This window comes from Asterias rubens, chromosome 5 (assembly GCF_902459465.1).
Source record: "Asterias rubens chromosome 5, eAstRub1.3, whole genome shotgun sequence".
NCBI classification, from domain to species: Eukaryota; Metazoa; Echinodermata; class Asteroidea; order Forcipulatida; family Asteriidae; genus Asterias; species Asterias rubens.
This window is the reverse complement of record NC_047066.1, coordinates 8332781-8346990: the sequence shown is the minus strand read 5'-3', so window position 1 is coordinate 8346990 and position 14210 is coordinate 8332781. Positions and strand designations below refer to the sequence as shown.

The window sequence follows — 14210 nt, the reverse complement described above, 5'->3', positions numbered from 1 at the left end:
CATTCAACCGGAGGTTATTGGTTCAAATCTCGCTCTAGTAAATTTGTCATGGTTCACCCCAAACTATTTAAAATTCACACAATTTAGCCCTTATGGTTTATAACTTGATATTTGAATATTAAACTGTTGAAAAGCGCCAAACCACCCAAGCCTAGCATCCCCTGTTACTTACACTGAGTCAATCAGTGGCTTGTGATCGTAGAACCATTCATACACCGGTCCGTCTTCCTCAGGGTCAAGCTCCATGTTGATTGGCTCAAGCGGCTCAACGTCCAGGATGTTGTCAGCGTAATCCAGAGGGGGCTCTTCATCATCAAAGGGAGGGAAGCGCATACGCTTGAAGTGACGACGGTCACGCTTCTCACGTCTCATCATAATCCACATGGTTCTAGGGTAAACAAGATAAATGAAATTGAAAATAAATTAAAACAGCAGCCACAGCAAGTGTGACTCAAAATAAAAAGTAAAGAAATGTAGCCTCTTTAGGCAAAAGCACTATTTGCCAAGCAAGATTCACGGTAGATATTTACCAAGTAGTTTATTTTCTCCACATAATAGAAATTGGGACAATTGTTTTTATGTCTTTATGTCACAGCTTTTTTGTTTATATCCTATTGATCCAAAATTCACCTGGAACCATCATCACAAGAGTCTTGGTTGCGCCATTTTGGCAGTCAATGTCCTGATGTTCCAAACGGTGTAGTGAAAATTCTAGACGACATGACGTTGACACGCTTGGTGTTGACTCCAAAGATACTTGGTTTTGGCAGCAGTAGCAGCGTGTGATGCTGGCTCAATTTATACCAATGTGATCAAACTAAGACCATATTGAAATATAGTTTGGTTCCTCTTTTACAGAATTAGACAAGGATATACAGTCGACTCCCGTTATTACGAGCTCGCATGTAACGAGGTTCCGGTTATAACGAGGTTTTTTGCCGGTCCCGAACTGCCCCGTGCGTGTTTCAATGCATTAAAATATGGATAATACGAGCACGGAAGTAGCGAGAACACGGTTATAACGAGGTAATTTTGCGGTCCCTTGGAGACAAAATGTATTGTTTTCAGACGTTTGTAGCGAGGGCCTGGAATAAGTGTGTAAAAAAAGCTTACCTTCGTCAAGGTTGAGAAATGACATGAAGCCCTTAAACCCCATGATCAATACAATAGAGGTGATAATTGCATGGTGCTCGTAGAGTGCCACCAGTCTATTCAACGGACTGGTTTACCCAAGCAGACAATAGAATGGCTTAAATCACGCGCGTGGCTCAAAACCACCAACGGTTTAGTCACTGACGACAATCCTTCTCAATTTCAAAAACATGCCGCTTACTTAATAAATTCATGTCGGCGAACGCACTCGGCAGTATTTGGGGGTTCTAATGATTATTCCTTGCTCGTATCATCCATGCAAAACTTCAAAAACGTCACCGCTGTTCGAGTTTTTTTTTTTAGTAGAGCCCCTTTTTCAATTAAAAATATTATTATTAATTCAATAATAACAATTCAATGAATGAAGATTCCCCCGTTTCCAAAAATGTTTTTTTTTAAGAAAAGAAAGAAAAAAACAAAGGTTGCCCGTCCGGAATATTTAATTCAATCACATCAAAAGATAGAGATGGTTTAAAAGACACAGATACGCAAAGATTTTATTAAATCAATAATATAAATCAAATAGAAAATTATTTTAAAAGACACAGATACACAAAGATTTAATGAATTAAATACTGTTATAAGAATTAAAAGGAGAAATTGAAAAATGAAACAAAACAACTGGATCGGAACAGCCAAAAAAGGAAACGGCAAACAACTGAAACAAGCTCCTTTATACAATCATCACTCCCTTCAGTCCATGTGCAACGGAACTCCAGAAACATCTCGCTGGTGTCCCACGCTTGACATGCTGTTATCATGATACTCCATGTCGATCACCAACGAAAATGAACGTTCAGTGCATGCATCATGTTCATACCATGCGCTACGCGGCAGAATCCACTCGCTCTGAACGGCAAGTTGACATCTCTTTGCTATATTGTTATCATAAATTGTACAAAATATTACATTTCCCTGATTAATCACTCAATAAAAGACATTTAGCAATGATATTCTTGTGTACAAGATGCTCGTAATAGCTGTTCTGATAAGCAAACAGCTCCGTGCAGGCTAACACAAGTGTATATGCACGTACACGTGTTGTGTACAATGTGTATGCACGTACACGTGTTGTGTGCATGCACAATGATGACGTGTGTATCTATATTTAGCGCGCTGCGTTTATAACGAGGTTCGGATAATACGAGGAAAATGGGCCAGTCCGGCGGACCTCGTTATAACGGGAGTCGACTGTAGTATCATCAGCTAGTGTACAGAGAATACGACAACGGTGGCAATGCAAGTCTTACTACTCACCCCCACTGTGCTATGTAGACGGGTTCGATGACCCTCGCGACCTCGTTGACAAAAGAGATGGCACCGGTGATGTGATATAGAACGTTGACGTCACGAATCTGCTCCCAGGGCATGGGCATGTTCTCAATGAGCTTCAGCACGGCATGGGGCATGTACTTAAGCGCTCTGAACAAAATAAAACAAAATGCACACATTTTGAAAACTTGAAAAGGCCAGTGATTCCAGTGTTGGGCCAGTAAACTCAAGATAAGACGAGTCTGGCGGTCTTGGGTTCCTTTACAATTCAACATCTTTGCCTCAAAAGAATGATGTTCAAATGTTGAAGTCGAGTCTCACAAATATCTTTCAATCCTGCTGAGTATCGACCATAAAACAGAAGAGTTGGTGTTTTGTTTGAACAAAACAGTTCAGATGATAAAACCTTTTTCTCATTTTGATTTGTAGTCTCTTCACATTTTTATTTAGGTCCGGTAAATAAAAACCCAATTCAGTATTGATTCTGAGCTCCAAGTCTTGAGACCTTTTGGATTTTCCCCAAAAATTTAAGCTCTGGATGATGGGTGTTTGTTGTCGAGGTACCACAGTGTGGAGTATTGTTCAGAAAGCAGGACCCAATTTCATAAAGCTATTTAGCAGAAAATACTGCTTGACAAATTTCTTTGCTAATAAAGTTTGTGTGGGGCACCAGTCACGACAATGAAACTTAAGGTTGTTAACCTGTTTCTGTTAAGCAATGTTTTTCTTTGCTTGGTAAGTTTTTGTGACTTCAGGCTTTATGAATTTGGGCCCAGGAGGGTTTCTAGCCAATAGACCATGTGATCTTTGTTTACATTAAGTGTGACCTTGTACATTCTTTAAGTATTCTGGCAGGCACTGTACTACACTGGTTCTATGGGAAAGTTGACATTTTGTGTCATAATTTCCACATCAAACCAAGAGTTATGAAAGTAAAAGCTGGACAAGTTTTGAGATGTGTGCCCCCTTTCATCATATCAAAAGTTGATAAGAATTAGACAGTGCAATCTCCATAAAATATAAGATTTTATATTTTCTTCCATTGAGCTGTGTACAAATCATGCCTGCAGGAAGTCCAGGCTCTGTGGCTCTTTTGTAAACATGTGATGTCACAGGTCACATCGTCTAAGGGGTTAAGGGTGCTGTTAAACATAATATCTATCAAAAGTTGACTCACCCAAGATACACTCTCTTGTCGTGTCTGAATTTCCTGTTGGTCATGTCTCCATGGTCGCGGATGATCTTGCGGACATGCTCAGGGGGCATGTCCTCCTTCTGAGCATCCACGAAGCCAAACTTCCGCTTCTCGGCGTAACGTTTGGACTGTAGCTGCTGCCATTTTCGAGCTGGTGGAGAAAAAAAATAATGTTTTGAATCTGAAAGAAATGCTTTCATAAAAAAAAGTATTCTAAAAAGCAAGAAGGACCTACGCCCTTTTTCTCAAAAATGCTTTATATAAATTTAGAAATGAAGTAACCAATCCTTAATCAATTTTGTGCAACTGAATTCATTGCTAACAGCACCCTCTAAGGCACATAAGTCTATGGGGAGTAAGTGCCCAATTCTGGAACTCTCTACCACTTAACCTTAGATCTTGTCTTTGTACCACAAAATTCAAATCTCTTCTCAAAACTTATCTTATGTCACAGGTTTTCAAGGACTAATTTTGTTGTGACTATTTTTCTTTGTTTTTATTTTGTTTTTGGTTGTACTGCGCCGTGAACACCCACCCAGCAGGGTGGATATGTGCGCATTACAAGTCTCATCATTATTATTAATTCCGAATGAAGTAGGTCCATGAAATTAGGCCTAGTCCTTTTCCACTGTTCAAAGTGACTAGAGCAATAGAAAAGAAGTGGTGAGTGGGACGCCCTCTATCGTCAAAAAGTATCCCGTTGATTTAGTTTGTCACTACCCAAAACAGCATCACTGAAGCTTTTGATCTCATCTATGGAGGAGCAACAAATGGTTCCACAAACTTTGCATTGAGACAATGTGCAGGCCTGATACTTCATGGAGCATCAATGGGGATTGCCTCTATGCCCCACGATCATTGCCTTGGTACCCTTTAAATGCTACAGTAGAAATTTAAGATTTCCTCGTATATTGCCCTTTACCAAGGAGAAAATGCCTTGGTGGTCTTGTCCTTTAAAAAACGAAGCTAACAGACATGAAAGTGTACCTTTTTCTTGTAATTTTTCCTCCGTCATATAGCTTGGAATCTGCTGAGGAGGCACATTTGGCTGGACGTAGGTACCTGGTGGAGGGGGTATGCCGTAGCCCCCAAGCAGGGCCGCCATCTCTGAGTCTGGCAGTTAGCTAATAAGTACAAACAAATAAATACATCCAAAAATAGAAGTATTTACTCTGATTGAATCATAAGCGTTTATCTCTCTTTTTTTACAGACAAACATCCTTAAAACTCCTCCCTCCTCCCGACGGCAAAGCCGGAGGGTTACAAGGTGTGGCAGTCATATGCGCTGTCCGTTTACAATGCCCGCCGTTCACCCATATAACGCGCACGCACTGCCTTGTAACACCCCTTTCACAGAATGGTTCCGTCCAACTCGGCCGCGGCTTGGCAGTTCGTCAATCCAATAGGCTCAGTGCTTGGTGACAGAAAAATAAAGCATTTGCAAAAAACGTGAGATGCGACAGGCTCAAAATATGAACCTGGAAATTCGCTCCGGGATCTGGTTTTTGTCCTTTTTCTTCAAACTATTTTGTCAATGGTGTTTTGAATGGAGCAAATCTATTGACTAGCTGTCGAAATTGTATGTGTTGGACCAAATTCCCGTTTTTCGTTCAAGAATACCTCATGACCCTCCGGCTTCGCCCTCGTGAAGGAGGGTTACATTATCGCAACTAGCCATCTTATTGAAATTTGTTCACTCTTTTTGAAAAGAATGTCAGACAACTCGTCCGCTCGGACAACTCGACGGTTCAGACAACTCGACTTTGAGACAACTCGACGGATGGCCAAGACAAGTCGACGGTTGAGCCGCCGATCTCCGTTACTGTCATGTTTACACATACTCTCCTGTATAATTCCTGCGATTCTATAGTTATTGATCATTTCTATTTATCAATAATATTTGATAGAAGTGTGGTGTTCCAGTGAAGCCATACCTGCAGAAACATCTGTTAGTGACTATCTCGAGACTATGTGTAAAAAACAAACTATATGAGTACGACTCTATGTGCAGCCAGCTAGCAGTTGTCTTCAATTTATTCAAAATAAAAGGTTAAAAAAAAACAATTAAAACATTAAATAATTAAAACATTATACAGATCTATTATTAGAAGATTTTCTTTTATTTACTTTATTACCAACAACAAGAAAAACTTGATCATTGCTCTATGGTACAACAATGGAAATGCCGCGGCTGTGTGCAAAAAGTGTACATACTGGTACCCTGTACGAGCTTCATGGTTCCGTGTATGTTTTGTACACAAATCACGGATCGTACCGGTCCTCTCGTGACGCACTCTCGCAAAATGAGGTCGGGTAATTTTCAATTATTGTTGGCAGAGGAATATAAACACGTACAGTAGATAGGGAATCCGAAAATTACGGTAAGAATTTATCATTTTTAACAATTTTTGAGATTGCGGGGTGGATTCTCTGGTCGCCACCGCGCACATTGATATATCAAAGGACATATAGAGCCTAATTTTGACAAGATTAAAAAAAAAAAATAGGGAGATTTCTGATTCCAAAATTCATTTAACCATGGGTCGTTAAGCGCGTGAGAGATGTTCGTCTATGAGGTTAAGGGAGACGATAGCCGGACGAAACAGAAATAGTTCTAGGAGTAAAGTAAACCCACCCACCATGATATACCCCCTCGCCCCAGGGAACGCCCTTGCATCATTGCCAAGTCGCTATAGTCAGTACATCCCCAACCCCAGGCCACTAGTACCCCTCCCGCCTCCCGCCCCTGCTTGCTTCTCCATTATCTTTTTTGAGTTGCAAGGTATTCTGAATTTAGGCTGCAACTGCAGAAAAAGCAAGGCCAACTGCCATGCAACCTTCACTGTCGGAAATACACGACTTGTCCATACACTTTTGTTGAAAAGTTTGAACATTTTTGTCGTCTTGTGATAAAACGAAGAGGGAACGTCAGAACATTAAGTACGTTCATTGTTTTTAAACATGCAAAAAATACCTCATATGTAAAACATGATTAATTATCAATGCAGGTTATCATAACATTTTTGAAAATGCCATTTGTATTTTGAAGAAAAAATCCTTTAAAAACTTGGATTTACCTGTTCTGTGGTTGTGCGTGCAGCTTCCCCACGTTTGATAACTTACGTCTGATTTCCGCCGCCTACTTGCGCATTACTTTAAATGCGATGCTAGCTGCGGAACACAATGAACAAAATATACACGCTTCATCTGAAGCCAGACTATTGTGTCACGTGACTTTTCAAGCACTAGTCTCTTTTCAAGATTCCATGCAGCGAGGAAAGCAAACAGTAATGCTGTTTAGCTAAAGAACGTTACACTATCCTTTTCCCCTTTCCCTCAAAAAAATAGAAATTCAAAATTAAGAAATAATGCTTTATACATCAAAATCACCAAGAACTTACGTTTTTTCGTCCCTGCCCAACATGCCACAGGAAAATGTGCACGAAGAAAGACTAGCAGCCTTTATTTACTCAGACGTGTTGTTGTGTTGGAGATGAGCACTGGTTCCATGCTCACACTTTACCTCAATACATTATTGGCAGAGTACCAGTTGTTACATTATAAATACATTTTTGCTACATAACTACATATACTGGAGGACAGGGGGCATTATTGTATTAATGTCTGCTACGATGTGAATGTGCCAGCCATTTCAAGGATCATACTGTAATTTGGAATGGGAAATTAATCACGAATTCACCCAAATCAAGATGATACCGGTTTGTTGATTTATTTAATATTTCATTTGTGTGCAATGTTTTTTTGTAAAGATATTTATTAAAAACATGATTTGTTTGTGTTGATAAATTTTCATAATAATTTCAATTCAACCATCCAATCCAATTCCAATCTGCCTGCATGATTCGTCTCATAAAATTATGTCTACCATGGAAAGGAAAGGCGGTAGCTAGCTATATTGTTTTAAATTTGAAAATTGTTTCAGTGGTGGTGTCATTGTTTTCAATATTTTACTAGTATAGTATTGTCATCACATAAATGATAAACAAATTTTTCGAATATTGTTGAATTGTAAAGTTTTGTAGTGGTAAATATTTTTTGACATGCTTGCCTTGACAATTATTTTTAATCTAAACTAAACAAATGATTTTGGCTTACATTCCAATTTCCGAGAACTAAATTTTAATGTTAAAAAAACAATTTTCCTAACCACGTAATATTATACTGTATACATGGAAGCTGCTTTTTTTTTGAGGGTCTCAATAGCAATATTATGTAAAATGCTGGTTTCAGCTTCTCTTGCTCGAAAATGTTTTTCTTTGTCAAATTGCTATGATTTTTTGGTGTGATTGCCTTCATAATTTACCTTTATTAAAAATTATTTTTCGATGAAGGGGGTTATTTGTCACTGCCATAAATTCAAGGTAATTTGTTTTTAATCAAAACATTTATGAGACAGTTAGACAAGCCTGGATTAAAACGGAGGCCATGGCCTCAGCCCTCTGTTATTGCTCTGTTTTTTTTTCCTTGGGTTTTTGCCTCGGTGACTCTTCATTATTACCCACAAAATGAAAATGGCCTTGCGCTCTAAAAGATAAAATTTGAGGCCTGAAGTTGTTGGTAGACATAGCCTTGAGCACTTTTTAGTTTTGTTTTTGAAGAGGCCTTGTATTTGTCAGCATAAAGGAAGAACACCTAAATCTCCAGTTAAAGTCCCACTGTCATCGTGACCATTTCTAGTTGCGATACTTGTAACCCTCCATTCTCCTGATGGCGATTATTGCAACTAGACCATTTTCAGGCCTTTGGCTTTACACGATACATATACTTGACTCTAGCCCAGCTACTGCACATGTACGCGCTGGTCATCTCATCACAATAGAATAACACTGTGAATTGTTTGGATGTGAATTCTGTAAAAAAATTGTGGATATACATGTATGATATTAGTAGGGATGTCCCTAAGCCTACCATTATCAAATTCAAGTGAGCCACCTTACCATTTTTGTAGAGAAATCACATCCAGGCGCCTCCCTTTGTGCTGTGGCGGCCAGCACGCATCATGCAGTAACTGGGTCAGAGTTCATAATTACAAGTACAGCCACACGCCTGTTACAATCATGACGTCCGTGCCCCTTTAACGCTTCATGTTTATTGTTTTATGTTTTGGAAATAGCATCAAATTTTTTGTTTGACTTTATAGAAAAATAATAAGTGCCCTCTGTGTTTTTTGCCAACAGATATGAGCCAGCGAGAGTGACGGAAAAAAAACACTTTTCCAAGATGGCCGCACCTCTCACCGTGCAGCTGCGCAATGCGGAGAGCTCGGTCCTGTTTATGCAACAGGAGCACGCCAAGACGCTGCAGGGACTGCACCAGGAGCTGCAGAAACTGCAGAAGAAATGCGCAGAGTTGACCTTTGAACTTGCCATGAAGAGTGGCTCACCTGATGAAGGTCAGTAGTATGAATATTCTTTTTTTTTTTTTTGGGGGGGGGGGGATTGGATGGGGTAGGGGGAGTTCTGATAACTCCTCGCAACCCCCAACTCAATAAGTCATTTACAAGTTACAAGGATTTGAATAATGTCAGGTAGAATTACTTGCTTAGTCACAATGTACTACTTAAATTTGTATTCCTTAGACCATTGCTATTTCGAAAGGTTCGGGGCAAGGTTTTGCATAGAGCAACCTCTGGATGAGCAAACCCAGGTACCTTTGTGTCATACGCATCCATTCAGAATTGTGTCCTTATGTTAACTATGTGAAAGCTTGCTCCTAATCATAAATGACAAAGCAACTGTCTCAATAGTCTGAGAAATTCAAATTTAACTTGTGATCAAGCATATCATTGTACCAGACAATTTCTAAATCAAACATGCAAATGGCTTTGTAAAAAATGCACACATTGTGTTCTGCATAATTTTGTGCATAATTTGTAATAATATATCAGATAACATTTATTTAGATAACATTTATTTAGGGGTCTGTACTCTGTTGTCATCCTAGGTATAGTCTATTGTTTTCTGCGTCCTGAGTAGTATTGGTTTCAAGACCATGGTGTTTGTGAACAAAAGTGAGAAAAAGTTAAGACCCATCTTTACAAAATGTCCCTGGGTCACAAAAGTACACAGCGCCCTCTATGTTTATTCACTGCCAGTTTGTACAGTGTGCAGGGTACTTGCATGTTAACCTTAATGTCATATTTGTGTGCAACATGGTCTTGGATCCAAGACTACGTCCTGAGGGAAATTAATTCCACAGGCCACATGAGTGGGATTCAAACCCAACACTCCTGATTTCGAGATCAGAAATCTCAAGCTGTGTCTCAACATCTTTTGGTACCTGTCAAAATCACAATTTAATTTTTGCCTGTTGAAAGTTGTGTGTACTGCTAAATAATTTGCAAAATTTGAATAAATGCAATCCTCAAAATTAACAAAATACAAAATCACTAGATGATTTTTCATCTCTCATCTTCTTGGTCTTCATTTATTCACCCCAACCCCTTAAAAAGTGAGTACACCCAGCATCGTGCTTAATGCCCCCCCCCCCCCTTCCAGCCAGCCACACACACATCTCTGTGTTGCAGCTATGAATAATTAATTTTCCACCTCAAGATGCGCAAGCAAGAAAATGTTCAGCAGGCCTGGAATTACATGCCTTTATGCCCCTTCAGAAGCCCCCCCCCAAACCCTAGTAGATTATCTAAGTGCCTTTTGCAATATAAAAATGGCAATGGCCCTCAGATGAAATTCCAGGATTGGGCCTATTTTCATAAAGCTGTCCCTGTTAATATAAAAATACTGCTTAGCAAATTTGTATGCTAAGCAACAAAAATATGGGAGTGGCAACAATCACAACAACAACCTTTATGGACTTTTGGCTGGTAAGCAGTTTCTGCTAAGCAATATTTTTCTGTGCTAAGCAAGTTTTTGTGCTTACAGGCTGGTTGAAATTGAGCCCTGGAGCTGGCTCCATATGATGCATATTGAGACAAGTGCCTGTTGTTTTAGGTTGTCAAGCACCATCCAAGTTGCGTCATTGCATGCGTCATCTTTTTGGATGATCAGTTTATTGGACCACATTTCACCCGTCCCCTGACAAATGTAAATGACTGTCACTAATTAGTTTGACAATACAACAACCTCATATTACAAGGGAGGCTGAGTAAACAATAAACTCTCTGTCAAACGTTGCCATGGCAATCACAACGCAGGTTTCCACATCACGGGTTATTACAATGAAGTCAATAAGATTAACATTACTGTCAGGATGCAGCACAAATACATCTTGTTGAGCCATTGTTCATTAATTGACAAAGAACTAAAACCTCATGGACATTTTTTATGACCTTTCTTTCAAACTGTGGGCAACAAATGCTCAAATGAAGTGTTTTGGGAAAAAAAAAAAATTCTATCAAACAATCCAAGCAGATGAATGTTTCTGACTTCACATAGATTTTGTGTAAACACTTCTCAACTAAATTTTTATGTTTTTTGGTTTCATGAGAATTTTAACCTGGAGTTTTATAGAAAGGGGGCTGATAAAGGCTTCATGTGCACTAAAAAATTTCGGCGTACAGAGAAATACGACTCATTAAAGATTTCGCTTTTACTTATTTTATTTTATTACAAACTTGAGATTTCTGGCGGACAGTTCCCTTTTTGGGGATAAAATACGGCTTTGTCTGAACTAGCACCTGTGTGTCTTCTCACTTGATGTATCTCAACATATGCATAAATCAACAAACCTGTGAAAATTTGAGCTCAATTGGTAGTTGGAGTTGGGAGATAATAATGAAAGAAAAAACACCCTTGTCAAACAAAGTTGTGTGCTTGCAGATGCTTGATTTGGGGACCTCAAAATCTAAATCTGAGGTCTCAAAATCAAATTCGTGGAAAATTACTTCTTTCTCAAAAACTACGTTAATTCAGAGGGAGCCGTTTCTCACAATGTTTTACACCATCAACTTCTCCCCATTACTCGTTACAAAGTAAGGTTTTATGCTACTGAACACCATAGCTGACAGCCGCCAATGTGGACACTATCCAGATATTTTTGAAGTGATTGGTGGATGTCATTTAAGTCAATGCTATTATATTCACCTTCATTGTACTAATAAATTTATAAAGATAAAAGTCTACCAAACAGTCACCCTGAAATTAAGATGTTTTTGTTTTAATTCCACAGAATTTTATGAGAAACAGCAAAAACTTTTGGAGGCTCAGCTGCGAGAAAAGACCAAAGACTATTTAGAGGCGGAGATGCAAGTCCAGAAACGTGATTCCAAGATCATCATCCTTGAGCAGCAGGCTAAGATACAGGATCGACGACACCAGGATGAAATCAAACAGTACCAGAGCAAAATATCAGGGATGACCAGTGAGCTTGAGCAGCGCTCCAACAGTTTAGCTTACATGACAACCCAGTTACATCAACTGAAGCTAAGACATCAGGCAAGGGACGATACCAGTCCGGCTGAAAGAATTGGAAGTCCCGTACCACCGAAAGATAAACCGCATCATGTCCGCCGACATAAAGTGCGATCCAGCTCCATCGGGTTGCTACCCGGGGAGAACTTAAGGGGACACTTGCGCGCCGTCCACCCAGCGAGTATTGAGAACGCAGACGTACTGGAGTGTACGGCCGACGCCGCGACAAAACAGTTCATTGTCACGACGAGACACTCGGGTTCGGCCAGTCCCCACCGACCGATCGCACGCTCACGGACGGAAATCATGGACCTTCGACCGTTTCTCGCCAATGCAGCTGGCCGCGATCAAGACATTAACGCCAAACCGGCTCCACCCATCTTGCCACCTATCGCTCCGCACCTCGAGGACGGGAGACACAGACCAGAGAAACATCCGATGTTTGCTAAGAGGACCCTTCACAGGTCCAGCTCTGAGTTTGAGATTTCCTCGAAGGAGACCCTTGCCGTGGAGAAAGTATGTTCAGTTGAGAATGACTTGCGACAGATTGAACAGTCCAAAACTGACTGATACACCGCTATTTATCCAAAAAAGTATATATATTTAAGTGTGTGCCTTTTAATGCATCTGTGGATTTTTTTTAAATTATGTCACATGTTACATTTTTAGCACATGTTGCAGTTTTGTTGATTTTAATAATATTGCAAAATTTTAACAAATTATCAAATATCATAAATTAAAACCCAGCGATTAGAGTTGTCACTCACCCAAGATGGTTAGGAAAACAAATGCACTAATGGAGACTTTAGAATATTACAAATAATAATATGTGTTTTGTTGATCGCAAAGTGCTTGATTAAAAAAACAGTGTGTCATGTAAAGCAATGTAAGCTTTTCCCATTGTGTTATTCTCACTGGTGCTCAATCATGCTCTAGTAATTCTATCACTAATCATAATTTGTAGGAGAAGTGTTCCCCGCCCATTGATATCATAGAAGATGACGTATTACCTTCAATTTTGAAAGGACATCAGTCATGCGCAACTTTGCATAATTTAGTGACTCTATTGATATGGTGTGCTACACCAAAACCTGCTACTGGGAGCGGGAGACAAATTGGTTACTTATCATATAGTGGAATTGGTAATAATAATATCGCATAAAAAAGCAATTTTTTTTGCTTTTAACACAGACTCTCAAAACACAAATTCTTGTTACGAAACAAACTGGAAAGTCAAATGTGCCACAAACATTATAGGAGCTTTAATAGAGGTTTTTAAAAAAAAACAGCCTAAATTATGAAAAATCATTGGTTTTTAGTTAATACACCATACAATCAATCATGAACATTGTATGTTTGTTTTCTTCAACGATTTCATACACAATGATTTACTTATTTCAGTTTTGCAAGGCACATTAAAAGAAACTGTTATAGAACAACTTTAATGCTTCAGCTGTTTTTTCAACTATTTCTAAGGTATTGGCAAAAAAAAAAACGGACCATTGCCAAGACCTTGGCCCAATCTCATAAGCTGTTAAGAAAAGAAAATAGTGGGGCAGTAGTTGGATCGATGTAATTTTGGCTGGTAACCAGTTTCTGTTGGGCAAGATTTGTCTATTTTAATAGCAAGTTTTTATGCTTACAGGCTTTATGAAATTGGGCACATGGCAGCATGGCTTCCATGTAATTCCAAACACGAGTTTGATATATTTTGTGGTTAGGACAAACTCTGACACTGTCGGGCCTGGAATTTTATTTTGTATTGAGAGGGACAGTCCACACTGCTTAAAATGATGTTCTTAAAATAATAGAAATATTTATTTCAGCACGAATTCTAAGAAATAAATTATTGTGTTACTCCCTAAAAATATATTTATTTCTTATTTAAGAATTCCTTTTTGAAAATGTGCACACTTGCCATGGAAGACTTTCAAAAAGTAAATGAAAAGATATCGAAGGATCATTACATAATAGACTAACAATACTGGGTTCTTAAAGGCTCTGGACACTATTGGTAACTACCCAAAATAATTTTTAGCGTACAAACGTTCTTGGTAACGAGCAACAGAGAGCTGTTGATGGTATAAAACATTGTGTGAAATGGCTCCTCTATAAGTAACGTAGTGTTTGAGAAAAACAAATAATTTCTTACTAAAATGTTAAAGGCACTGAAAGCAATTGGCAACTACTCAAAACATTTG

At 39.0% G+C, this 14210-nt stretch overlaps 2 protein-coding genes across 2 annotated transcripts in view; one reads left to right on the top strand and one right to left on the bottom strand.

Annotated features, from left to right (window-relative positions):
• Positions 1-6767, bottom strand: part of LOC117289965 (pre-mRNA-processing-splicing factor 8) — a 43873-nt gene extending 37106 nt beyond the window's left edge. Inside the window, exons 1-5 of the mRNA XM_033771173.1 lie at positions 6697-6767; positions 4607-4743; positions 3602-3770; positions 2410-2574; positions 173-388 (exon numbers count right to left, since the gene is read on the bottom strand). Coding sequence (XP_033627064.1) covers positions 173-388; positions 2410-2574; positions 3602-3770; positions 4607-4724 — 668 coding nt within the window. The 5' untranslated portion in view covers positions 4725-4743; positions 6697-6767. The remainder of the gene's footprint in view (positions 1-172; positions 389-2409; positions 2575-3601; positions 3771-4606; positions 4744-6696) is intronic.
• A 428-nt stretch (positions 6768-7195) lies between these two features.
• On the top strand, positions 7196-13563 carry LOC117289903 (coiled-coil domain-containing protein 92-like). Its single transcript, XM_033771105.1, has 3 exons — positions 7196-7338; positions 8818-9032; positions 11768-13563. Exons 2-3 carry the CDS (start codon positions 8861-8863, stop codon positions 12577-12579), a joined length of 984 nt encoding a protein of 327 aa, XP_033626996.1. The 5' UTR covers positions 7196-7338; positions 8818-8860; the 3' UTR covers positions 12580-13563.
• The last annotated feature ends 647 nt before the right edge of the window (positions 13564-14210 follow it).